A 27,052-nucleotide genomic window follows, 5' to 3' on the forward strand; every position below is an offset into this window, starting at 1 on the left:
TGCAAAAATATAAAGAATACAGTGACTGCTTTAAAGGGATAAAATCTCTTGAGCTGCTGAATGTGCAAATGTAGCGTTACTACAACAATATGAAGGAACAAAAAAGAAAATAAACTGTCTTTATTAGTAATAAAATATGCAGATGTAATTGTATCCATTTTTGCATGTTAGGCTATATTTTAGCAGAGGGAAATTGTGCAGGAGCAGCAGAGCCTTTTGAAAAGAACTTAAGCACTACCTTAAACCCAATGGCAAACCCTTGGTTTAGGCTGTGAGTTGTAGGGTCACCTGTTAAGGTTGGTGTGTCTCTATATTTGTATAGGTTTCTTGAACTAATCAGAGTAACTAATATTAGGAGATTTTACAATGATATTTTTCATTTAGATTCCAGTACGAACTGAAGTTTTTATCCCACCTGCCATTTAACCCAAGTCTGATGCTAAAAAAACTACAGCGCTTGACAAGAACCTTAAACAGAAGTGTCAATAAAAAATAAAGAAATAAAGCTGGTGCCAAACTGTTTCCTTGCATCTGTGGGCTGGAAGGAACTTGTGCCCACCTTAATATCTATTATATTATTATCTGTTATATGTGGAACTTCAATAGCCTAAATCTGGACAGGAATAGGTATCTCTCTGAGGCTGAAGTGATCCCAACACAGAACTAGTGGCTAGCTCTCTACATTCTGAATTTCTGCCTTAAATGTTATCTGGAGTCTATCCTTTCATTCTGGGAGGTAATTGTAAGTAGGGTTGACCAATGTCTGTGCTGTTGGCCTACAAGCTTGTGTGGGCACAAATAACATTTCTTTGCAAGAGCCCAGGGTGCCCCTTCATCTGAAAGCTGGCCCTGTAGTGCAAAACTGATCACACATGATGTTACACAAAACACCTTCTCAAGCAGGATGATGCAAAACCCTTCAGTTCAGCTCTGTGCTGAATTCCTTCCACACAGAGCATGCCAGTGTCTGGTACACACACAGCACTGGGATGCTTGACTCATTCTGATGTTTTTACTTGGACAACTGCCATCCAGTTTTGTTGTTGAACAACCCTGTTACTTGAAAAATAGAATTATATTTGAAATGGCTTATTAGCAGGCATTTTTTGCTACTAATTCATTTTAATTCTATTGTACAAGACTAGTGGGCTTTCTTCTCTTCTGTTGAAGTTTCGATGCATGTTCTTTTGAGCTTTTTAGATTACCTGGCACGAATTTGTTTTTAAAATGGTTGTTTTCATTTTAAAATTGACATTCAAGTTAAAGCATGTTAAGCTTTTTCCTGTGCTAATTTGACAGTGCACTTGTAGTATTCCCCAAAAGATTATTTTAACTTGCTAATTTTTGTAGCAGTAGAAAAATATCCTTTACAAGCATCTTGAAGTCTTTAATCCTCATTGTGCAGTCCTTTTTTGTGGAGAAAATGCTTGCCTATGAGGATAGTCCAAATGGCACTGTCCATTAGGACTATTTCATAGAATTAAGAGCACAAATGCTGGTTTAAGCCTAGAAATAATGCTGTTCATAGCTTGAAATTTAAGCATGCCATTTAGGAACTGGCAAACAAAAAGAAAAAAAAAGAGTCGAAGAGCAAGTGGCAAACCAAAAAAACCTTCAAAATCCTAATGAGCAAGTCATTCCAAAACCCCAAACTAGTCGCTTTCTCTAACTTGGCTGGTTGGCCTAGAAGTGATCCTAAAAAGACAGACAGGTTATGGCTGGCCAGCCATTGGTTAAGATGAACAATCTTGATCTGTTTGAAGCAAGCTGAGTAAATATAACCTATGCATCACGTTATGGCTTCAGAAAGATCCAGTTGGAATACTGTTAAGAAACAAGTAAGTTCAATCTTTTAGATGTTGCATGACTGACTTGGCTCAAAGACTAGAAATGGTAGTTGCAGATATCTACCAGAGTAATTGGATTGTTATTTGTAACAGTGCAAGGCACTATGCTAGTAAACTCACAGTTGCAGATTAATCACATGTAATACAGGCTTTGAGCATGCAAGTTGTTAATAGCCTCTTTAGTTAATTTTGTTAATTAGCTGATTTTGGGTAGTACATGAGCATGCTGCTCTGAACCCTTATACAATGAGAATAATGCCTTCTTTTGCACTCACTGTGCTTATTGTGGGCAACCCAAGAAGCTCCCTCTGCAAACCCTGTCTAGAACCTGCTTGTGTGGGGTTGGGGGAGAGACAAAGCATTTTGCGCTGCATGAGTTGTCTTGCTGTTGGAGTAATTACATTCATGTTGTATAAGGGGATCTACCTGTGCAATTTAACTTGGTTCTTTTACTATATTTTTCTGTTCTTTATTCCTTTTTGTTTTTTTAATTTCTGTTTTTAAACTGCACCCAAGATGCCTTTGCAGCTTCTCCTGGGGAAGCCCCTGCAGCAGCTGAAGGGGCAGCAGCACCAGCTACCCCAACCCCTGTAGCAGCAGCTCTTGATGCATGTTCAGGAAATGGTGGGTTTTATGTCATTAGATAGTCTCTTGTTTTGCTGATTTTTGGTTTGTTTTTTTTTTTGTTTAAACTACATGGCAGTGTGTTTTTCTGAAAATTTCATACTGTTTGCAATTGGTAAAAACAAACCTTAGACTGAAGAGCATGCTTAACAAATTTGCCTATTTCCAAGTCCCAGTGACTTTGTATTTATTTGGTAGTGCTACTGAACAGTTCTGTCAGTGCTGAATTTTAACAGTAGCCTGGATAGTCCTTTGTCATATTTGGTTTTTTGGCCTCATCAAAGAACCTTTGAAACTTCTCTCCTCTAGTAACTAGGCTGCTCAGCCTTTTAGACAGTCTTTATTTTAGAAAAACTTAAGTAACATGTCTGGATAAGTAAGCTAGATGTTAGAGCAGCCTCCTCTGTGTGCGTGCGTGTATTTGCAGTATGTGCATTGCCTATAGTTGCTTTGTTCTTGACTTCCTCCCTCACTGATCCTAAGTATGCATACACATATATTTCCCCTCTCCTTTTTACAAGACCCCTTTGCCCCATCCGAAGGTAGTGCAGAGGCTGCTCCTGAGCTGGACCTCTTTGCTATGAAGCCAACAGAGACTGCTGTTCCTGTAGTTACCCCTACAACTAGTGCAGCCACTCCAGTTCCTGCAACAACTCCTTCTCCAGCTGCTGCTGTTGCTGCTGCTGCTACTGCTACTACAGCTACTGCCACTACCACCACTACTGCCACCACTTCTGCTACCGCCACCACCTCCGCTCCTCCTGCTCTAGATATATTTGGTGGTAATTTTGTTTTTAACTCTTTGATTCTGGTGGATTGATCTGTCAGGAGTACCAAATGAACAATTCGTTGTTGCATGCGTGTTGTGTGCTAGGCTTTCAAAGCAGAGAGCCTGTTAATTTCAAATATGATGTGCAAAATTGGAAACTTCTGTTTTCAGTCCTGCCTTTCAAAAATGAGTTAAAGATGTGTTGTGTTCTTGGCCTTAGATTTATTTGAGTCTGCTCCTGATGCGCCTGCAGCACCTAAACCTGATGCTACTCCTAGCATAGATCTCTTTGGTACAGGTAAAGAGAGAATTCTTCTGATACTCTGCTGCTTTGAGCCTGTGTAATGGTGTAAACTTGATTTGAGTGATACTTACTTCTTGTTCTTTCTTTCCTTCCTGGAAGATACATTTTCATCTCCACAACCTGGAGCTTCTCCTGTGCCTGAGAGTTCTCTCACTGGTGATCTCTTATCTGGTGAGTGCTTGTTTTCACAGGCCATTCCACAGACTTCCTGGGTTTGGATTTTTTTTCCAAAAGTTTTAAAAAAAAAAATCAACTTACTGCCAATTTACATCTTTAAACTGAAGTATCAAGACACATTAAGTTTTGGGTTTGCTGCTTTGGTCTCAAGATGTGCACTTGCTGAAGATGCAAATCATGAAGTGGCTGACACTGAAGTTCAGTAAGTAAGTGATATGGTTGTTGGGAGAGCAAATCCTCCTCTAAGCATAAGAAAATGCTTAATAAACAATGTTTTCTTTAAAGTACTGTGGTTTTTCAGTTGCTGTGTGAGAAATGTAACACTTTCTGTTTGCAGTTCTGGAGACTATTACCCGAATTTACCAAACCTCTGGTACTAACTGTTGGAGCCCATGTGGCTTTGAAATATTTAGCTATCACTGTTGCCTTGCTGATACTAAATATGATTTATCCTATGCTTACTGCAGTGGATGCATTTGCAGCCCCCTCTCCTCTACCCGCTGCCTCTCCAGCAAAGGTGGATTCTTCAGGTGTGATTGACCTATTTGGTGGTGGGTATTTTTGTTTCCTCACCACTTCAGAGTTGAATCACTTCATTTTGATTACCTTTGCGCTTTGCTAAAGCTGCGAGTTTCCCCTTCTCAACTTTTCTGTGTGGCCTTAGGGCTGAGTCTGGCACGTCTGGTTCTTAAACTTGCACCATAACGAACTGCAAATAAGCTGTCTGGTTGTCCTGTTGTCATGACACTTGCCATTCTGTCCCCAGTCAGTGCATGTGTGGCTCTTCCTCAGATGTCCAGTGAAATTCTGCTCTGTCTTTTTTCTTCTTTGTTAATCTCCATGGTCATGCTGTTTCCTCTCAGTTCCGTTTCTCAAAGCAGCTGAACTTTTGTCTCAAACTGGGTATATCTGAATCATGGGTTTTGACAAGGTGGAAATTAGGATGGACACAACCAACTCTAGGCATGTTGAAGACCAGAAGTGGTGCTTAGAAGCAGTGAATTCCAAACATTCCTCTAAGAAGATTTCATGTGAGCTAGTGGCCTCTGGCTGCAATGACTCCAAACTTTCAGCCAGTACATTAATCTCCAAAGTCCTGTTGTCCTGAATGCTGTGATTTGTATCTGAGAAGAGGTCCAAATAAAGAAGAGATTTCTTTCAGATGCTGGTTTGTTGTACATCCCTTTTTCCACCTGAACTTTGCATCCATGGTACTGCTCTGCAATAAGGATGGCCAAGCAGTTTAATTTTCTTCTTCTGATGTATGAAGTGACTTTCTTTTGTCATCTTTTGATAAGTGATGAATTGATGTATTTAATATTGAATGTCTCACTTTTTCTTGATGCTTTCTGGAATTCCCTTTAGATGCTTTTGGAAGTAGTGCTTCTGAGCCCCAGCCCACTACCCAGGCTGCTTCTAGTTCCTCAGCTTCTGCAGACCTACTTGCTGGTAATAAAGAACTTCTAAAAACTTGTTACTTTAGAGCAATACTAAGAAATGGTGTTTGAAATCTTTTATGTTCTTTGGGTGTAGATAGTGAAATAAAATACTTATGCACAAGATTTCTTAGTACTTCAGATATTTTAATTAAAACTAGAGTGACTTATAATGGAGGCAATATACTGAAGTACAAGCTAACTTCCTAGATAATCTTCTTTCCATGTTCTTTGTTTTCCTACCTCCCACACAGCCTTATTTTTCTGTTCTGTTCACTGAGTATGAGTGTCTCCATGAAGTTTATTTGGCAGTCTGTAGCAGTACTAAAGTTAAGCAAGATTTCAGGCTATGCTTCTTGTTCCTTACTGCTAATTAAACTTTGAGTTCATTCAATTTGGTTTTCTTTAATTTGGTTGAGCACTTAAATGTTAGTAGCTTGAATGACTGACTTGGTAGCAGTCTTGCATTTAGCCAAGGAGAGTGGGTTGATGTGAGGATGGTTTTCTGAGCACAAGGACAGAGAAGTGATAGAGACCCTCTCCTTACACTGGGTGAGATGAGGTCTCTCACCACTGTCACACCCTATATCAAAGTTTGGATAACTGTATTATTTTAGTCTGCAACCTACAGATAAGCAGCTTCAGCTGAATTCTTTGTGTACTACTCTCCAAAACTCGTGCTATACCATGTATTGTAGTGGCTGAGCTGAACAGCTGTGACTCCTCCCCATCCCAATTTGAATTTGTAAAGAGCAAAATCCCAACACATGCACTTCTGGTTTGAAGACTTGTCTTAAATTCTCCCATGTTTCTGAAAGGGGAATTTGTGTCATGATTTAAATAATTGCTACCCCAGCCAAAACCAGCACAATTTGTAGAATTGATGTGTTGGTTATCACTACATTTTCAAGTATCTTCTCAAAATGTGGACATTGTCTAGTTGTGCTACAGGAATGAAGGAAGTTGTCTAGATAATAATAAGGCATCCATTCTCAATCAGCAAGCCAAATTCTTAAATTGGGACATAATGTGTAAATGAATGCTAAATCTTTAGGACAGACAGCTTCAGATTTTAGGGTGGAAGACTACTCTTTTTTTCATATTTCTTTGATAGATTTTTGTAGTAGTTTATAGATGGCTTAAGGCCATAGATCAAATTTTAACTAATAGATTCTGGAACATGAAAAATCTTTTGCAGTTACATGTGCTATCAAGAGACTGGTTGTTGGACAGAATTCTAATTCCGCTTATGCAAACATTACAGTACAAAATATTTTATGTCATTATCTATAGCTAACCTTAAATGCAAGTAGGAATTGTGCTCCAGATGGCTTAAAACTTCAACAATGTGCACTCTGAATCTGATGAGTTGCAATAAATCAAAACCTAAATTATAAAAGGGATGTTCTAAGTCTAAATGCTCAAGCAGACCTGAAACAGTTGTGATGAATTGATGATATTTTAAAATCTATTTTATTTATGTTTTGAATATACATTCCAAAGGGCTCCAAGTAGATTTGATTTTATTTTTTTGGCAGACAGAGGGAGTCTATAAACATTGCAGCATATTGCTAAGCATTTGTTCACTCTAGATAATGGCAGATGTATAGCCTGCAGTGTAATCCAGTTTTAAATTTAAGAGTGTCTGTGAGTTCATATCGTGGCTGAAGGCATGTCCTTCATGGTTTATGAGTGTTTGGTTGCACTTAGTGTTTATATGCATAATGTTATGAGTATACTTACTATTCATAATTGCTTTATGTGTTCTGCTGTCAAATGAGTTCCTGCCCCTTCTTGGCTTGCTTAGGAATTTTGAAAGAAATGTTTTCCTACTCTAAGCCTTTCAGCAGACAAAACCAGAACTTTGCTGATAAATAAAACAGTCTAGCCATTTTCCCTTCTAGATCTTTCTATTCAATTAAACTGTGTGATTGTATGTCCTAGTATGTATACAAATAACATGTTCCTATATGAAATCTTACTTGACTGTGTAAAAGCAACCTCAAAATCAGGCAGTTGGGGATGTCCACACAACACATCTAACTTGGTTGCTGCTGTTTCTGCAGTCTTTCCTGGGGTCTTGTGCAATTTCTTGACAGCTAGGAAATTGATTCATTAAAGAATTTTATGGCTTCTGGGCCTGGTATTCCTCTTAAATTGTGTAAGGTGAAAAGCCATCAAATTAAGACCAGTCATCATACAAGTCATCACCAGAAGCTGGGGAGTCCTCTGTTCTGTAGCTGGAAAAATAGACACTTTATGGACTTTGCAGAAGCTCACAGAACTTTCTAAACAGAACCTTATTAATGGATATTGGCTCATAACTTTCTGCCAGGTTCCTTGTTCTCCCTCAGGAAGTGGAAAGACAGGCTCTTTAGGTGGCTCCTGTGCTTTAGGAATCGCTGCAGTGAACTGCCTTTGTCATCCCTGGATTTGGTCAACCTGCTTCTGGTCTGGTTCTGTGGAGATCTGTGCTTTTGTGCAGATACTTTAATGCCCTGAGCTTTGCCTTGGGCAGGTGATGATCTAGTGTTTTAGCTGGTATCTGCTGCAGACCCTCTCCTCAAGAAGAGGCACATAGAGGAAGCCTCTTTCAGGCAGCCTGAGAAAGCATCACTAATACAAGCTTTGGCACTAGGGCAGCTGGAACCACCATAGCACGTGCTGGAAGGGAGATGGGGAATGCAGCTGGGCATGGGTAGTGTGGAATGCATTGGAGAATCTCTTAATGTGGAGCATACCAGAGTGAGTTCAGGGGAGAGCCACAGAGATGATGACTTGTGCTTATGACATATGCAGAGAGACTGACCTAGGCTCATTCAGCCTTAAGAAGATGCTTATAGGTGTCAAAACTCACAGGAGCATGCAGAGGAGGTTCTTCTTGGAGGTGCACAAAGATAGTAAAAAAAGGAAATGTGTGTGGGAAACTCATTAAATACTGTAATGGTCTGCTATGACAACAGGCCACCCAGAGAGTCAGTAAGAGCTCCTCTTGAAGGTGCTAAGGCAAATGTGTGGGCAACTTGATTTGGTTAGACTGACTTTAAACAAGATGTGTGGCTGGCTGACTTCCAGAGATCCCTTCCAACCTACATTATTCCATGACAAACTCATGTCAAGAACAGACTGTGAAGAGATGAGGGCAGATCTCTGATGCCCGTGCGTTCTTCCATATTCAGGGTTAGCTACTGTGAGCATGACACTTGCTGTGGGCTAGGATTTGGGTTATGAGGGCCTCTTGGTTCCATTATACTGAAGTAAGCCTAATAAACATAGGGAAGCTCACATAGGCTGCTGAAATGTTCTTTATTTTAAAATGGCCTAGTAAGAATTGTCTTTGTCTTTCCACCCTTTATAGACTGAGGAGTTGGTAAACAGTCTGACAAGGCTGGCTCTAACGTCCTCACCTCTCTTATGTGTTTTTTAAAGGCTTTGGAGGTTCCTTTATTGCTCCCTCTCCATCACCATCCCCAGTCACTCCAGCTCAAACTGGATTACTACAGCCCAACTTTGATGCAGCTTTTGGGACAACAGCTCCAACAGCTGGCAGTTCATTTGATGCATCAGGTGAGCTACAGGGTTTCTTCCTGTGAATTTTCTAATACATTTTGTGTAGTAGATGAGTTAATGACACCATATTTAGGCTCTGAGTACAAGCAATATCAGTGACCTCCTTTTTCTTTCTTACTGGAAGAAACTCAGGGTGGTGATAAGGCTGGTGTGTGCCCAAGAGCTCTCTGAACTCATTTTTTATTCTACCATGTCAGTAAAAGACAAACTAGTGTATACGTCATCCTTGCATGTGCTTGATAGCATGAATCAGGAATTACACAAACAAGGAAAACTCTACTCTGTAAATCAAGTGTAGAGGCAAGTCCTGTTGCCACAGCTTCTGATGGTGCTCAGGAGCCTGCATGGCACACACAAGGGTACACACAACAGAAACTGCCCTAGAGTTCTTTGCCTGACTATAAGCTTAAACTTTTATCACTGCTATCATTTTGTTTGCATCTCTTCCATTCTATATTTTTCATGCTGGGTCCTTGCTACAAACTTAAAATTGGTGAGTTCTACAACCGTACAAGAAAAAAAGATGGAAATAATACTGCTGCTTGGTTATTTGGTTGCTTGCCAGTGCACATGCTACCCCTCCCTGTTGACTTAACATTAGCATGTACCTCAAATACAGATCAGAAGATAGAACTCAGGCATGAGATGTACCAAGCAGTTTGACTTCAAGGGATGTAAAAAATGAACTTCTGAGTTAGACGACTGGACTAAGGAGAATAGCACTGTCTGTGTGGATGGTTCTGGTTCCTTCTGATCTCATAAGATGTTAGTGGGTTTTCCCGATTCCCTGCTGCTTGCAAGTGAATAGTAACATTTTGAGACTGCCAATCCTGTTGCTGTGAGATGTCAAGGTATAAGACTGCCTTTGCCACAGTAATTCTGACTGGTGTTTGCAGCAAGATGTTCATTTTAAAAACCTTTAAATGAATATCTCCTGACAAATGTGTGTGCATCTGACATCTCTGTAAGGATGGTTGTAAGAAAAATAGTGTCATGTGGAAGTGCTGTATCTATGTAGATTCAATGCTCCAATTAAATCCCTTTTTTAGGCATGTCTTCTCATGTTAGTTTTCATTGGTATAGTTTTTTGAGGATTACTGTACATTCAGTGTCTGGTAAAATGACATGCATGCCCTTGTTGGCATTACTTTCAATGTCAAATGGTGTTTGGGTAAGATCTGTGGTGTGGTCGTCTGTGCTGTGTTCGTTGAGCAACAGCAGAGTGGCAGACAGTGCATTTTTGATCACAGCTGCTGTTCTAACTCACTTTCCTTTCACTTCCAGTGTTTGATGGCTTAGGTGATCTTCTTATGCCAACTATGGTTCCTTCTGGTCAGCCTGTAGCACCTGCAGCCACAGCAACAGTCCCTGCTGCAGCAGCAAGCAAAGGCCTCGGGAGCGATCTTGATTCGTCTCTCGCAAACTTAGTCGGCAGTAAGTGACAAATTTTAGTTTTGAGTGGTGTGGCATGCATGTTGCTTTTCCATGGAGTAAATACCTGTCTATTTTAGCTTACTTCAGTATCCTCCTGTTCTGCTGTGGAAACTGGGGAAGCTATCAGCAGGAATAAGGCTTGGTTCAGATAGCTGATTCACTTAGTCTGGGTTTATCCTTCTTGGAGCCCAGGATCCGAGTCAAATACTGGCATTTGTTTGGTGGGTGTGATTTATAATGTCTGATCATCCCAGCTACATTTCAGAGGCCACTCAGACTCTTAATGGATGTGCCCCTCTGTAATAGATGGAAAGGTGAAAATTGTCCAAAGTGTCTGATGGCAGTTTAAGCAGCAAAGCTGGTGGAAACAAATAGCTGACTTCATGTTAAATGAGACAAAGAGTAGCAGTGGGGTGATGAGTGCCCTCGAGAAGGCAGGGGCAGAGAACTTACAAATATGTTCTTAAAATGCTGAACTTAAATATGTACTTTCCTGTAGTAGGAAAAAGGGCTAGACCCTTTGTAATTAGAGATCAGTAGCTGCAACCCCTCCAAAAAACCTATCAGAAGCCCACCAGGCTGAGGTGTAATCCTGCTGAAGTTGTATAAAATTAATACTCCCTTAGTATATGTAAACACACCACAGCAAAGGTATAACTGATCTTATGATGCAGACATGGCTGTTAGGTGTGGAGGAAAATACTGTGCTTGGAAGTCAGCAAGACTCGTAATCCCTTGAAATGTCTTCTGCAAATCACCTGCTATATCCAAATTTGGAGGAGAAAATCAAACAGCAGTTTATGAATTACAGGAGTTATAATGGTCCGGCTAGAAGAGAACTCTTTAAAATTTAACTTAAGACTTCTTCCAAAGGGTAATTAAAGAAACTATTTGGAGTTCCCATGTGTGACCAAGCAGATAAAGCAGGGGAAAACTTATAGGCAATGTCCACATTTAGTGTATGTAGAATACAGCTTTTTATTTCTGAATGTGTAATGAGGAACAGAAACTAGTGTTACCATTCATGGTAAATAGTTCGGTGCTCTCAAATAACTTGGCATTTTGTGGGCCTAAATATAGTTACTTTTATTTGCTGTTGAAGCAAAAATTACTTTCTCAAGTGCAAGACATCTGCAGGGTTTCTCAGATGTTTGTCCTGAAGAATAGATAGATGTGGCCAGTCCTCTGATGCTGTCTAAATGAAGACAGCCAAAACTTTTTTGCTCTTGGTAGGCCCCAATGCAATGAAATGTAAGCTGTTGCTTTGACAGGCTCCAGTTTTCTAAATGTGTGGTTTCTTTTTTATTTCCTTTTTTCCTTACAATTTTCAGATCTTGGAATTTCTGGTTCTACTTCTAAAAAGTAAGTTCAACTTTGCTTAAAGATAAAAGGAAGATTTCTACTCTGGTGTAAAGCACTACATCTATTTCAGTGTTTATTAAGTAGCAATGAATTGGTTATATGCTCTGACCTCCCACTCCAGAGAAATTCTGAAGAAAGTATTCTATTCTGTACAGGTTCACTGAATAATTAAGGTTCAGTGTTCCTGATATAGTTTATAAAACTGCTGTCTTGAATCTGAGTGTTAGAAATATTTTTTCCTGTAAATTACTGTTTTCATGTTGGATAGCTGATTTCCAAACAGCTTATAATGAACAAATAGTCTAGATAATATATATTTTTATAGCTCCCCTCAGTAATCTATGCTAATATGAAATAGTTGTGTTATATTTTTACAGATGCTGGATGTACTTATTGTGTAGGCATTGAAATACTTCCAAAATAGAAAAGAGGTTCATTCCATGCAGTGATAACTTTCTTTTTGCAAAAGAAATACTTACAGCATTGTGTTTATGTTTTTATCTTCCTAATCTAACTGCTTGCTTGTGCCCTGAGCCTTCCTCTGTATGCAAGACTTTAAAATGTTTTGTGTCTCTGTGGAGATGACAGGAGCAATGTGCACAAACTTATCATGAGGTTTAGCCTCAAAATGCAGCTTCCTTCAATCTACTTTGTTCAAATGGTGTATTTTATTCTGTTAGGGCAGCCTGTAACAAAACCTGTTTTTTCGACCCCTTTTATTCTATGAATGATTTGTTTCTCTTGTATCTATCAACTTTTTGCAGAACTGAATGCTTTCCTTCTTCAGCTGTCTGAACAAGATTTCCAGCACTGAAATGGCCTTTCAAAGACATCTAGCAGGCAGCTCTCCTGCCTGGCCCCAGTAGAATAGGCAGTAGCAGTCCCTCTTCCTACTTTGCAAGGGTATATGTGATATGTTACCTTCAGTCAATACTAAGTAAAACTTCTCTTTAATTCTCACCACGAAGGCCATAACCATGTAACTGACTTCAGCTTAGAGTGTTCTGGTGTCTACTGCTAACAACCCTTGAAACCGAGTGTCACTAAAAGTAAATCTTTCTGTTAATAACTGCATACACCATAAGCTAATGTAGCTGCACGTCTAATGCTAATGTATGCTGTAACTGCTTTTCATTTTCACTGTGGAAGTGTGCAAATAATAGCCTGCCTCTCTCCCTCTCTGTTAGGGGAGACCTGCAGTGGAATGCTGGAGAGAAAAAGTTAACAGGAGGAGCCAACTGGCAGCCAAAAGTAGCACCTGCAACATGGTCAACTGGTGGTGTCCCAGGTGGTCCTTTGGTAGGTGGTTAATTCATAGACAGCACTGGTTTTGGGCTTCCAATATTTGATGAGGCTGTGCAAGCATACCTGTAGGGACTGCTCCACTTACTGAGGCTAAAGAGTTTGCCTCTGTGTAAATTATATGAGTATTTCAAGTCACATTTTAAGAACCCATTTACAGTGGGTATAAATAAACCATTGAGTAGTAAATGAAAAATACACTAGCTTGTGGATCAAGGTATTGCTCTACCTGTACATTTAATACCTGTGGGCATTTCCAAGTGTGTGATTAGCCATGTAGATCTGGCCAGGATCAGGCCCGGGTCAAGTGCCCAAAATAAAACACTATTGATCCAAAGCTGATGTACTATAAGGAGAGAAAGTACCTAAGTTTTCCTCGAGTTTTACTGGATGAAGTAGATCAAAAGACTATACAGTATTCATACTGATCAAGTGCCTGATGTTAGATCAGGAGTGGGTAGCTTATTTAGCAGAGTAAAACAGTTGGAAAAGGTAAGGTTACCCTGTAAAAAGTATCAGAAGGCACTAATTTTGAGAGAAGAGGGTCAAATTGAGCTAAAAATATAAACTTGGAACAAGAGCAGCTTGATAATGAGTGAGCTACAAAAGTATTCTGAAGAGGAGTAATATCTCATCTCATCAACCTCATCAAATGTCTCACAAGGCTTAAAACAGCCTCCATTTGAACGAGGTTGGGTTGGCAAAGGAAAGAAGAAATCTGAATGGCGACCATGACCAGTTCAGTTCCTTGCTGCCAAAGCCAGGTGTTGACATGACTCTGAGTACATTCCATAATGTTATGGAAGACACAAGAATTCTCTGTACTTCACTTAATGTGTTAGTTGTAACACCAACTTTTTTTCTTGATAGAAAGGCTGGGCAATACTGTACAGTGTAAGTGAATTTTTTTTGACCTCTTACTGCACTTACTAAACATGAAGATACTAACAGCACTCACCTGCACTGCAGTTACTACTGCTGGCTTAAAACTAGCTAGAAGCTTCTAACACGGCTCCTCTTGGGCTGTCTGTCCCAGAGACAATTCTCAGCCAGTGGGATGAATATGGCAGTAGTGATTAACCATTTCTGTGCTGTAAGCTTGAAAATGATCTCTTTACTGCTTTACTTTGATGTGAACTACCTGATGACTTGTACTGCCTGAAATTTCGAGCTTCTGCAGCATCAGTCTGATCTTGTAGTGATTTTACCATCTGAGAAGTAATTGGTCTTTCTGGGAAGCTGGGTAGTTTTGGTAGCATTTCATGAAACATTTGTGTTGTATATATTTCTTCAGAATCATGCACTTAGGTACTTTTTGAAAGCAAAGAAACCCGGGTCTGCAGGCAAAATAAATATGAATGAAAAAATGAAGCTTTTATTCGTGTCACTATTGAACCACTTAAGTTTTGGTCACTTCTTCCCTTTCTTGTGAACTTTCAATTCCAGGATTAAAATCAGCAGAATTACATCAAACCCCATCCCCTCAAGTGACCTTGTGCTTAGAGGCAGGAGCCGATTCAGTTTGTATAGCCATTTTCTTGGCATCTGCCTGACTGGATCTTGAGCTACCGTGTGTTCCTGTAAAAGTGATCCAACTGCATCTGATATCATTAACCTGTGTGGTTTAAGTGTCTTGCTTTACATACCTGACTGTCCAGATATTGGTTTTAGTTTGGAGACTCTGCTAGCACAGTACAATTTTTAACTGAAATGCTCCCCTGAAACTTTCAGACTAGAATAGAGTTCATAAATTCTTAGAAAATGTAGTAGTTTGGATAAATAAGTCTGGGACAGATTATCTTGACTTGTCTCCAGCTTCTTAAGAAACTGGCATGTTTTAGTCTGGAGGCAAGGATCAACCAAGGGGACTAAAATGCAGCATTCTCAGAAGTGGACTGGACAGTTCCAGCATATCTCCAGAGACACACTCTCCTTTGAACTGTAAGTGTGCTAGCTGCTCTCCAAGTGCTGTGGGATGTTACTGACTCGAGGTGTGTGGTAAGGATGTGGAGGCACAGACACGACCATACAGCTCCTGTAACAGCCTCAGAAATGGTGTCAGTGTGCTTAGGCCATACAAGAGCAGTAATGAAATCCTACTGCCCTTTTTTCGTCCCTTCCTTGAATACTTTCTGCCTCTCCTCAGAGCTGTTAATAATTTGGATTGTATATATCTGTGAAAAGGAAAGGTTTAGATGCCTTCAAGGCTATAAGGAGACACTGCATGGGAGTTACACAGAAGGCAGCCAAAAGGGATGATGTGTAGGCTGTGCTAAATAAGTGAGGTGGGGTGGCCTCTTTAAAGGTGCTCTTGTGCTGTATATCCAGTCAGACTACTAAACTAACAGTTCTCCCTGAATTGTAGTGGAAGATAACCTTTGTTTTTGTCTTTTATTATTTGAATGAAAATCATAGCAAGACAAACTAAACTGTCCTTAGTAATGGTTCTGATTGTGGTTTAAGTGTGTGAACATATGCTTTAACTTCAATGAATCTTGGTGCATAATTATTTTTTCTTCACTGTAAACTAATTATAGCAGCTATTTCCTTTAGCTTTACAGTCTGCTTAAGCTTTTACTAAAATATACTGCCACAGTAAATGTCATAGTGTGTTACCTGTTATGAAATTGGGGTGCTTTCTTACACTATAAGGAGAAGGAAACTGTGTTTTCTTGGGCCTATTTTGAGTTGTAGTCAGTCAATGAGCTCTGTTCATGAAGAGAATGGAGTCTGTCACCATTGCTTTCTCATGAAGGAAGAAGCTGAGCATAAGGACTCATTCAGCTCTCTCATTCCTTGAAGCATTGTGGTTTTGAGGCTGCATATGTGCTGCATAACAGTCCTACTTTCCAGAGCAGCTTTGAGAATGCTGGAGACTCTGTGTGATTTCCAGATGGTTGCTGTTAGATTTTTGTGCTTTTTTGCCCTTTTTTTTTTATTATTTTTTAGGCGGGAGCTGTGCCTCCAGCAAGTGCTGTTCCTGCAGCAGGAGGTACTCCACCTGTCCCACAGCCAGGAGCAGCATTTGGGATGGTGAGTCTCTTTTGCTACCCCGCTGTCCCTCCCTCACCCAGCCCCTGCTGACTCGGTGTTGGTTTGCAGCCCCCAGCAGGTGCAGGGGTGCCCATGATGCCCCAGCAGCCGGTGATGTACGGGCAGCCCATGATGAGGCCCCCGTTTGGAGCCGCCGCTGGCCCTGGTGTACAGGTGAGCATCGCTCTACACCCATGCTTCATGCTCTCCATGCCTCTAGAAAGCAGCTCGTGTGTGTGTGCATTAGCTCAGCTCAGCCCTAGCTCTGGGCCAAGGATCAGCTGCCTGCCTTGCAGCAAATCACATGAACCACCTGGAATTTATTTGCAGTTGCCTTGTGTGAGACCAATGGAACAGGTTTGAAAAGTCTCCTACAGATAACTGCATCCAAGATCTGGTTTTGGAGGATATTTGAATAAAGCTGCAAGTGGAACTCTCAGGCACTGCTATTCTGTTCACAGCCTACCAAAATTTACTAGAGCTACACTCAGCAGGTGATGCAGCATAAGCTGTAACCCTGTCCCAGACTATTACTTCAAATAGAGTTTGGTTTGTAATAATACTGAAGAGAAAAAAACCTTTCCAGAGTCGATGCAGGAAATTATTTAGCTGTAGTATTTTTCTTTTTGTGAGTCAGAAGTCCATCTTGCCTTTCAAGTAAGGAGGGAGATGGAAGTTGATGCTGCAGCTGTAAAATCTCATTGGTAACCCTGGAAACCAGGCTGCCCTTGTTTAGCAAATACTAAGCAATCAACATATAGCAAACCACCATTTTTATGTAGGGAACTACATTCCCAATGAAGCTTGTCAAGGTTTTCTATGTAAAAATAGAAAAAACAGAAAGAACTTGAAACTGCTGTAAGTAAGAATATAGTTAGTCTTGCTTTTCCTCCCACTTTAAACTATCTCTGTGCTTATCAAGAATACCATGATGGGAAACAGAATTTTTTTTCTGAAAAAGGGATCATCAAGGTGCCAGGGCTACATACAAAATACCTCTTGTGCCCTGAGTTGAGGTAGGAGTGGGGAGGAGTAAGGACAGAGTGGGAGAATCATTTGACCACCATAATCAGAAGTTTTGCATGGAACTTCAAAACTGATGTTTTCTATTGCATGACCATTTTTATACCTGCCAAATGAGGAACCCAGTATGATCTAGTCATATTTCCAGTTTGATTTGGACTCTTATTTACATTACCAATGTCAAATAATTTGTACTTAACTGCCAGTAACAGGGAATTTCAGTACCCTGGAGGATGCACTCTGCTTGCTCTGAACCTTGGTTTTTAACATCTAACAATTGTCTCTTCTGTCTGGGTGGAAGGTTCTAACGCCTCGGTGTTTTACAGGGAGGGAGAGATCTCAAGCTATGCTAATTAGAATCTGCAGTATTTATAGCCCTAGCCACTAAACCTGCCAAACATTGTTAACCCTGTAGTGAGGATGGAATCCAAGCAATGCTTGAGCAAAACGGCTGGACTTGCAGACAAATGAGAACTTTTTATGCTTGCAGTGTGCAGGTGTGAGAACTGCCTGTGTCTATCTAACGCTTGTGTATTCTTGTCTGCTTTGTTTTTCTCCTGCCTTCCTGGCTGGCGTCTGTCAGCTTTCTCCAAGCCCAACTCCTGCTACTCAGAGCCCCAAGAAACCTCCAACAAAGGACCCATTAGCGGATCTTAACATCAAGGATTTCTTGTAAACGATAAGGTATTCTGTGGCTGCCTGCTCCAGCATGTCACTCTCTGGTACATGTCTGGCACACAGATGATGTTTAGGTTGAATGTGACAGATAAAATTGCAGCTGCAGAGCTAGAAACATGCACTGTATGGAAAACCAAATTCTCTGTCCACACTCTTACTTTAGCCTGAAATCTTGACTCACAGATAAACTTTTTCTTACAGTTGCTTTTGGCAAAAAAAAAAAAAAAGTATCTTCAATGCATAACTTCCATTTTTTCCTTGTTTCCATTCAGTCTGAGCATTCATGTTTGGGTATTTTCTTGAAGTTATTACTGAAACACATAGAATGATAGCAGTGTACAAATACTGAGGGGCAGATGGTGTGGAAGAGGCTTTTTCCACTCTTGTGGGTGTTGAAACAGATTTGGTATCATAGGTGTGAAGGTGTCAAAAGGGGAAAAACTTACATATTCTTGTCATCAAGGGGAAGTTGTTTGCAGCTCTTCACTGCTGCCAGCTAATGTCCTATCCTGCCATACAATTTTTCAAGGCTTTTCTGAATGGTAAGGCTGTGAGGTCCTGAGCAGTGCTGTGTGGAGCAGTAATGGGGAGGAACAGAGTAAATGCAAAGAAAAATGAAGGAGAAGCAAAAAACAGTACTGCATAATGGAATGAAATAAAGGCCAAAACATTATTCTGATGGTTCTGGAGGGCCAAGTAGGAATATAAAATTGAATTAAGGCTTAAGCCAATTAAAAAATAATAATGTAGAAATAAGGTATGCATTTTCTAATTAAGTCTAGAATAATGTGTCTAGAATAAGGTGAGGAGAGGACAATCATTACATAACTTTAAAGCCTTCTTCATGAGTCACTTCTCTTCCTTCCTAGAGCTTAATTCTAAAATTTGTTCTGAGCCCACTCTGTACTGGAGCTGGCAGCAGTGATTCAGGCTGCTCTTAGCAGGCATCTCCCAGTTCCACTTCACCCTTCTCCAAATTCCAGCCCCAGAGAGGTGTACCTGGCACTTGGCAGAGACAGCCAGGGGTGGAGATACACCACTGCTGGGACTCACTGCTTTCAGCTTGTATTTATAATAGGGAGATTCATAACTGGCTGTGGGAAGACTGCTGCTTCTGATGGTAAATCCTTTGAGATGTGGAGAGATGAGCAGATTTCATGCTCTTTGTAGAACATGCTTTACTAACTCATTATATCAGTTTTCATCTAATGCTTTTCTATATTCACAGCTGCGTTTTTTCTGACTGGATGCTAAAAACGTGAGTTTGGAGACTACAAATGGATGCTCAGAGTTTCTCAGTGAGCCACCAGTACCAAACCCAGTGCTTACTCAGACTTTCTCTTCCTCCTGAAACGTGTAGCACAGCTGTGAAAGTGAACATTAGGAATGTGTACTACCTTAGCTGTTATCCCTACTCTCTCGAAATTTGTGTACTTGGGTTATTTGTGTTTTACAATTTAAACAATGGATGTATGTTTCTGATGCCTTCTAGTGCTTTTCTGAACCTATCCCACAGGGGCAGATTATGCAGCTGTTGTTTGGTGAGCCATTTGGAGCAATGTCTGTGGTTTTTGAAGGTTTCAATGTATATAACTTTTTGAGGACACCCAAAGTTTCCCTAGGACTCAATTTCTCCTATATCTGTTAAAAAACATAGTGTGATAATATCAGATATTAAAGAAAATACTTACAAAATTGTGCAAAATACCTTTTTTTTTCCAGTCACAGGAATCTCAATTGTCGTGAAAAAAATGTTTTATTTTTGTGGCACTGTATATGTTAAAATAATTTAAAGTAATATAAAGGAAAACTTCCATAACAAATACTTTTTCAATGATTTACCAAGAATTAAAAAACCATATCTGAAAGAATACCATATTTATTGCTGTTTTTAATTTTAAATCTATTTTAATTCTTTAAGTTTTTGCATTTATAATTGGCATATTTATCAGTTCTTGCTAAACCTACTGAAAATAAGTAAAGGGTCAGTTTCTCTCCATGTAGTTGGGAAAAACCCTAGTTGTGCTGGCAGTAAGGGATTTCAAATACGAGAGCACTTTTTTGGTATATCTGTAGTCAAAACATTACAAGTGATGTTACTCATCTCTGTTCAGTTCTTCTGTACATCTCTTAATTTAGTGCTTACCTGTGTATGCCTTAGGATAGTGTTTTCTCATTGCCCCGAATGCGCTGTGAGTAGCTTTTGTACTATTGGTGATTAGATTTAATTCTGATCCGGAGATCCATGCCCTTTACTGTACATACTGTGTTCCTTTGATTTTTATTTGTTCTCATACTGTTTCTGCTGATGGCTTGGTGTAAGATCTTGACTCTTCAATGAGGTCACTGTTGATCAGTGTTACAAGTGGCTTGGCAGTTCTCTGTAAAAGCATATTGGGTTGGAAAGATATTCACCTAAAGTCTTTCAAATGAACTATTTAATCAATGTATGGTACCATTAAAAGTGGTTGTATCTGAATTTGCTGTGGGGATAACATACACTGTAATGGGAAAGTTCTATAAAAAGTTAATTTCAAAATGGCTTTTCTTTGTATTTCAGTTTAAAAAAAATCCCAAACAAAAAAAAAACCCAAAAACAAAAAACCCCAGTGCATGTGTGCCCTCTGAGATGCAATAAACACCTTGATCAAAGTAAATATCTTGTTGCCAGTTTCATACTCATTAAGACGTTGAGCACAATAATATTGTCTGAGAGGGGAAAAATGTGTTCGGGTCCTGACACTGACTGATGAGTCTGATGCTTATGGGAATGATTTTTATAGAATCATAGAATGATTTAGATTGGAAAAGACATCTAAGATCATAGAGTCCAACTTTTGACCTAACACTGCCACCCCCACTGCCCATCCATGTCCCTAAGTGCCACATTCACAGCTTTCTGCCCTCATTGTGCCAGTTTTGTAACCAATTAAATACCAAGGGTGTGCTAGAGGATTTTTTTAATAGTTTCTTTTATGTATCTGAACAGACCCCATCAGTAATTTCATCTCTTTACCATTCCCAGCTGTTTTCAGCTGTGCCCAGTGTATGGCAGCCATGGGTGGGAGCAGCCCCCTGAGTCTCCTGGGCTCAGAGACTGCCCCAGGACCATAAAGGCCTTCCTTGGAAGGGTTTTGGGTGGAAGGGTGGGTGGGGGACAGGGCTGCACTTGGGGGAGCCCAGAACCCTCTTGTCACAGTGCCATCACCTGGCACTGCAGGATTTGCAATGCCCCAGGGCAGGATAAAGGGGGCATCAATTTTATATCTCACCCTTATGATGAGCTCTCAGTTGCATCCCAAATTTCTGGATTAAAAATGGGTAAGGCTCAGCAAATTGCTGTGTTTCCTCTCTATTTGAGCATGAGGACCTGGACAGGGTCAGTAACTGCACCCCCAGAAAGGCTCACCATGGTTTTTCCTACCCTGCCTGTGTGCTGTGTCTTGCCAAATGCAGAGAGTGCTTGACTTCTTACCACTGTGTTTTGCATGTCTTCTCAAGGACAGCATTTTCAGAGGAGAATCATAACCAAACAAGTAAATATATTTAGACCAGCTCATTAGTGTCTTACTGAAATTGAGATGATGAGCTGCTACTCACTGAATTGCAAATGAAAGTTTACAACATCCCATGTTTCAAGGAGCCAGACCTCAGGGTGAGGGTTTTCTCCTTGCCAGGTACATGCTCCTACCAGAGAATAATTGGCTTTCTGCATTAGCTTCATCCATGCCCACACCCCTTGTCCTGATTTTGATTAGTTTTCTGTAGATGTCATGGCCAACAGCTCTGTATGTGTGTGTGATTTGTTATCGTGTGAGTAAATAGAAGTCTGGACAAAAAGGAAGCTTGGGGGAAAAGCATGCACAAGTTTGTTCACTCTGGGAAGTAAAACCAGTGTATTTCCCCAGATGCTGACTAAGGCTAAACAAGTGACTTGCTCTCCCTAGCACAAAGGAATTATAAAATCTGGCTTGCAAGGCAACCACGTGGTTGTCCTCTGGCCTGCAGACAAGAATATGTTCTTGTTATCATCTGAGTTTCCTCATCCAGGCACGAACGTGTCTGTGTCCTGCTATGACTAACCACTTTTCAATACAAGCTGTAGGGAAGAGTGGGTGGAAAGGAGTGCTCCCATCTGCAGAAAGAAGAAACTGTCTCCTTCCCCTGCATTTTTCATGAGAGGAGGACAGATTTCAGACAGCTGATATGTCCCTTATCCAAGTTCTTATTGACCTGTGTGCTGACTTCTTGAAAAGCTGGCACCTCTGGCCACATGTGGCTTTTGTAGCTCCTCCTTAAGCTGTGAGTGCCTTAAGGAGTGGTAAACACCTGGAGAACCTGAATTCAGCTTATTGCAGAGGTTTGAAAAAAATCCAACTCATTCTGGAGAATGGACTTTTTTTTTTTTTTTTTTTTAATGTTTGGAGTTAGCATTGCCTCCTACTCCACTCCTTTGTTCATTTTTTCATTAATTTTAATTGTCTTTATTTGAAAATTTTAGCTGTAAATATACTCTAGCTTGAGTTGATGGCTTCTGGATTGATGCTGGTGTTTCCATGGATGAAAGCTTGGATGGTGAGAACTAAACCTCTAAGTTGTCTTCTAAGATCCTGGGGGCCACCTTAGCCTTTCATGCTGGTTGCACAGTCAGGCTGCTACCTGAACTTCCATTCTTAAGATTTAGTAAGGCAGCTGCAAAGGCTAGTGACTTGCCCTAAAAACAAGCAGGGAAGTCAAGAGCAAAAGCTGTTCTGGGGTGGGGGTAAAAGAGAGGGAAAGGAAGATTTGATTCCGATTTGCTTTGATATTATGGGGTACTACTTACTGGGGGCAGACAGTACCTAGTTCATGAAATGTCTGGTGGCCGTGGCTGACATTATTTTGTCTTTGTGACATGAACATTTGCTCCTGCCCCTCCTTCCCCATCTCTCATCCCAGAATAAGAGCTGCACGCTCAGATAACCTCCTCTGCATGGGGAAGGAAAAACATCCCAATAATTCTTAATGCCTTGAAACTTGTTGTGGTAGGAGTAGTGTCAGTGACATAAAGATAATACACTGAGTTAGTGATTCAGACCTTCCAGGACCTGAAATATATCAGAAATTTTATTAAAATAGAAAATCTTTTTTCCATGTGTTATATACTGCTAGTGCTGTGAGCAGTGTGGGAAGTGGCAGACACTAGAGTGGTAATGAAGGGTTGAAATAAGAATTTCAGAGATGGGACTACAGAAGGAGAGAGGCTATACATACTTAAAAGCAGACAGCACTGCTGTTTTTTCTGCTCCAGATCTTGGATTCTAAAGCTTCACCACCTCTTCCCTTCCCTTAATTAAACTCTGCAAGTGATATGGGCAGCAGAATTCCAATGCTTGCTTCATTGGCCAAGACATGCAATTAGAGCTGTAAGAATAGCCTTTGAGAGTTAGCAAAGGCAGTAGACCAGAAACAGAAACAAGTGAGGAAAAGTGCCATCCACTGCAAGGACTAAAGAGAGCAAACCTGTAGTCTGATGGTGTTGGAGAACCTGGAAGGGTTGGTGAGTGCCCGCTCTGCACAGCACTGTAAAGCACCTGCATTAAAATGCTCATGGTGGAAACGTGGCCAAGTTTGAGCCATATTTTCATAATATAGTTTATTATGATGGAAGAGTGTGGCAGCAGCTCTCTGGCCACAGAGAGAAACAGACAGCTTTCCCAGGCATCATTCTGGGAAAGGCTGTGAGAAGATCAGAGAAAAGAATGAGAAACAATTCTTAACTTGCTGCACCTGGTATAGGGAACATGTGGAATGTGTTATGGAGATTTGTTTACCAAAGGGTGGTTTGGTTTCTTAATTAGCCAATGGTGATGGTGTTTTGATTGGAGGACCAGTTAGGTCCACCTGTAGCAAACTAGGGTATAAAAGTATGGGTTTCTTAATGAAAATGATCAGCCTTCTGTAAATGCCTTGAGAGTCTATGTCAGTTATTACCCAGTTGTGGCCCATTGCAATGACAGAAGAGATTTCTCCATTTACCTCAATATAATAAAATTATAAAGTAATCATCCTTTTAAGAGGTCCTGCAGGTCCTGCCAAAGCACTATCCCACTCTGTTGGAAGCAGAGATTTCCTGCCACTAAGTGCACCAATGAGGGCACATCCTGCGCAATCTGAGCCGATCTTTCAGAGTTTAAGTGGTAGCTGGAGACAGGTAAGTTGTTTTCCAGGAAAGTACAGGGACTGGTAGGATCTGGTGACATAGGGTAGGATCCTCCCCTGCCCTCCCAAGAACATCACCTTGCCATAGTCCTTGTCTGTACTTTTGCCTTTCCAAGTCTGGAGAGAGGCTGTGTGGGAGAGGGGTAGTATTGCATTAAGGAGGGGAAGGAGAAGACGGATGCATCAGGGAATGGTGTGGGGGATAAATGGTGTGTTCTTGCTCTTGGGGCTGCAGGCTGTCTCTAAGGAAGGGGGTGGGCACTGAAATATTGTGGGTATAGAGTGATCCCCAGGGAGGGGGCAGCTCTGTGCCCTCAGCCTTGTAAGCTGCTGCAGGCCTGCAGTGTGGGTGTTAAATGTCAGCAAAAAGATTTTGTATGCAAGAACAATATATGGCTCCAAGCTTTAAAAGGCAACTTTCATACTCTGAGTGTGTCAGCATATAAATAAAAAGGATTTTTTAAAATGTTACTGAGATGCAAGCGTAGGACAGGTTAAATTCTGAAGTTAATTTTAAGATTATGCCTTATGTGTCTACAATGTGTCTGTAATTACACCCTACCCTGTCAGTCTGAGTTGATCAGTCAAGGGGGTTTTTAGTGATTCTTCCTTTCTATAGTAATCCCATGCTTTCTCCAGCCAACTAAAAGAGAAGGATTGAATTTGTTTTGAAAAGCATCAAGACAGAAAATAGATACATTCTCTTTGAAACATGGAAAACCTAAGGTTTTAACAAAGGAAGAAGGGGAAGGGGGGCAATAGTAACACTGAGATCAGCATACTGCATAAATAAGATTGTTTTACTTTACAAATTCTGGCTTAGGTAATAGAGCATCTTTGAATCTGCCTTTGCACAAAAGTTCACAGCCACTTTGAGATTTTGGTTTAGGATCTGTTTCTGTGGACATGCCTTTGGGAGATGGAGCACATCTTCCTCTTTGTGCTTGAAAAGAGAGGTTTCCAGCAGTGCATGGAAATCCCCACTTCCCAGCTCTCCTCCATCCCATCATGACAGCACCTATCTATCATCCCTGCTGCTCAGGGGTGAGCAGACACACTGAGCTTTCCCAGCTCTGTGTTTTGTGGCATGTGAGCCCTCCTGATTTTGAATATAAAAATTTATAAATTTATTTATTTATTTATTTAAATATACAAATAAGTATAGATACTTAAATACATTTCAGATTGCAGGTAGCTGGTGACTCTTCCTTGCTGCCTGGGTCCCAGGTATTGCAGATCTCTTTGTGAAAGTTTGCACTGTTGTGCCTGAATTATTTTACCATCACTCTCATTTCAGAAATGGTCTTGATAGCAATCCAGCTGCTTGCCTCTTTTAGTTTACTTCAAGATTTGAGTGGTAGAATTTGCCTAAAGAACCTCTGGCTCCAAGGCAAATTGTACTGAAATGTGCTTCTCTCTCAAAACGTTTGACTGCCTGTGATCCCTGCAGGATGGCTGAAATGTTTTATTCTCTAAGGCGTGATCGAGGCCCAGGCAGGGAGAGAGGCAAGGCAGCATTCAACACACTCAACCTATTTTTGAATTGACACAAAAGGTCCATCAATTCCACTTGTATACACATCACCCAGCAGTGCATCTGGGCTCGTGCATGGACAGTTTTTAAGCATATTCCTAAACTTATGTGAAATTATGTGAGGCTACTTATTTGGATAATTTTTTTTCTCTTTTGAACTTTATATTTTAAAATCTAAAACATGCAGATGAAAACACCTTGTTACCATAGTCCTTGTACAGACAAGAGAGTTGATTCCCATTGATTAACAGAGACCATACAAAAAAATACTGGTTTTTTTTCAAAATAACATACGAAGATTACATAGTGACAGTAAACGGATTTTTCTATTTAAATGCTCAGCTATTTTTTAGGATTGTAAGTAACAATTGCAAAACTAATATGTGTGTGTGTATAATTCTCTAATACTCTGCACACTCTTTAGTCTGACATACCAAGAAAACCTATTTCTCATGAGCAACTCTTTAACCATGTTGCTGGAGGACAGGTAATACTTGTGTCCATGTACACTTAAGCCTACCTGGTTTCTCCAGGATTTTCAGTTATCTCAAAAAAGTGCATCTTGTGGCTCCCAAGGGAGTTGTTTTCTGTTCTAAAACATAACTTGACAGATTACATTCTTGATGATTACTAAGAGGCAGTATTATGTCTTGATAGATATGTCTTGCACATATACATTCAGTGAAGAAAAATGTAATTTTTAGAAGGGTTACACTGTTCTGTCCACCCAAATTATAGTACTTTGTGTCTAGGATTGATTTCCCTGCAATTTTAGAATCCTGGAAATTATTTATTGCAATAAAGTGGCTTATGTATCTGTTAAAATATTTTCTTTAGACATTTGGCTTCATGACTGATCAAGATTGACTCTAATCCTACTGTGTCATTTAGCCTGGCTTGTGGATTTTTCAGACAGCTCCTTTTTTTTCCTCCCCAAACAGATGTTGAAGTCTGGATCTGGATGGGTTGCTTCTTTTAACAGCTTTTAGAAATACCTCCAAGAATTTGCAAACATATCACTAACAACCTCCATGTCTCTTTAGATGAGGAGTGTGTACTGAGAAATGGGCAAACCAGCTACATTCCATTCAACTGCGTATTTTGGAGAAACAGAGAACTGCAAAAGAATTGCAAGCCCTGGAAGCAGTAACACCTAAGCCAGGCTGTATCCCATGAGCTGCTTCTGTCATTAGCAAGGAAAATCATCTCAAACCAGCAGTGCTGTCTTTGCTGTACCGTTACCCCTTTGAGGCTAACATAGGAATTGTCCTAACTCACATTTTAACCAGTTTAACTTTAGTAACCACTCCAGTATTGCAAGTGGTTGCTCTGGAAATCTTAAAATGAAGTAACTGGTCTCATGTATGGATTATAACCCAGTTCAGCAGTTTGCATGAAGAGCCTGCCATGGATGTGCTTCTGTCGTGTAATGACCTTTAAAATAGCTGGCAGGCTTTGAGAATATTTTTTTTTCTAGTAGCAGAGTTCTGCATGCCAGCCACACTTTTCCATTTGAAACTGAATCTACAGTGGCTGGAAACTTGAACTGGTAAATCCAGTGTTTTGATAGATCTGTCAGAGATGGAGGAGAGATGCAACTGAAATGAAATAATTTTTCCCTAGCCAAACTAAAGAGCTAAGCTGATCCAATCTATGCTTTCCTGGGACAGTCTCTCATGTGAAATACAATATTTTTCTCTTAGCCAAAGCATTTTATTGCAAATATAAAAGATCACCATAACTATGCATACTGTTTCA

General features: G+C 40.4%; 1 protein-coding gene across 1 annotated transcript in view; it reads left to right on the plus strand.

Annotated features, from left to right (window-relative positions):
• SNAP91 (synaptosome associated protein 91) overlaps nucleotides 1–20,202 on the plus strand; it is a 63,163-nt gene extending 42,961 nt beyond the window's left edge. Inside the window, exons 16-30 of the mRNA XM_058802750.1 lie at nucleotides 2,364–2,471; nucleotides 2,993–3,253; nucleotides 3,461–3,538; nucleotides 3,644–3,715; nucleotides 4,189–4,272; nucleotides 5,087–5,170; nucleotides 8,587–8,724; nucleotides 10,012–10,161; nucleotides 11,493–11,523; nucleotides 12,711–12,822; nucleotides 13,696–13,719; nucleotides 15,775–15,858; nucleotides 15,928–16,032; nucleotides 17,465–17,565; nucleotides 18,788–20,202. Of these exons, the coding sequence (XP_058658733.1) occupies nucleotides 2,364–2,471; nucleotides 2,993–3,253; nucleotides 3,461–3,538; nucleotides 3,644–3,715; nucleotides 4,189–4,272; nucleotides 5,087–5,170; nucleotides 8,587–8,724; nucleotides 10,012–10,161; nucleotides 11,493–11,523; nucleotides 12,711–12,822; nucleotides 13,696–13,719; nucleotides 15,775–15,858; nucleotides 15,928–16,032; nucleotides 17,465–17,557 (1,424 nt within the window). The 3' untranslated portion in view covers nucleotides 17,558–17,565; nucleotides 18,788–20,202. The remainder of the gene's footprint in view (nucleotides 1–2,363; nucleotides 2,472–2,992; nucleotides 3,254–3,460; nucleotides 3,539–3,643; nucleotides 3,716–4,188; nucleotides 4,273–5,086; nucleotides 5,171–8,586; nucleotides 8,725–10,011; nucleotides 10,162–11,492; nucleotides 11,524–12,710; nucleotides 12,823–13,695; nucleotides 13,720–15,774; nucleotides 15,859–15,927; nucleotides 16,033–17,464; nucleotides 17,566–18,787) is intronic.
• Nucleotides 20,203–27,052: the final 6,850 nt, after the last annotated feature.

The sequence above is a fragment of the Ammospiza caudacuta genome, chromosome 3, assembly GCF_027887145.1.
Source record: "Ammospiza caudacuta isolate bAmmCau1 chromosome 3, bAmmCau1.pri, whole genome shotgun sequence".
NCBI classification, from domain to species: Eukaryota; Metazoa; Chordata; class Aves; order Passeriformes; family Passerellidae; genus Ammospiza; species Ammospiza caudacuta.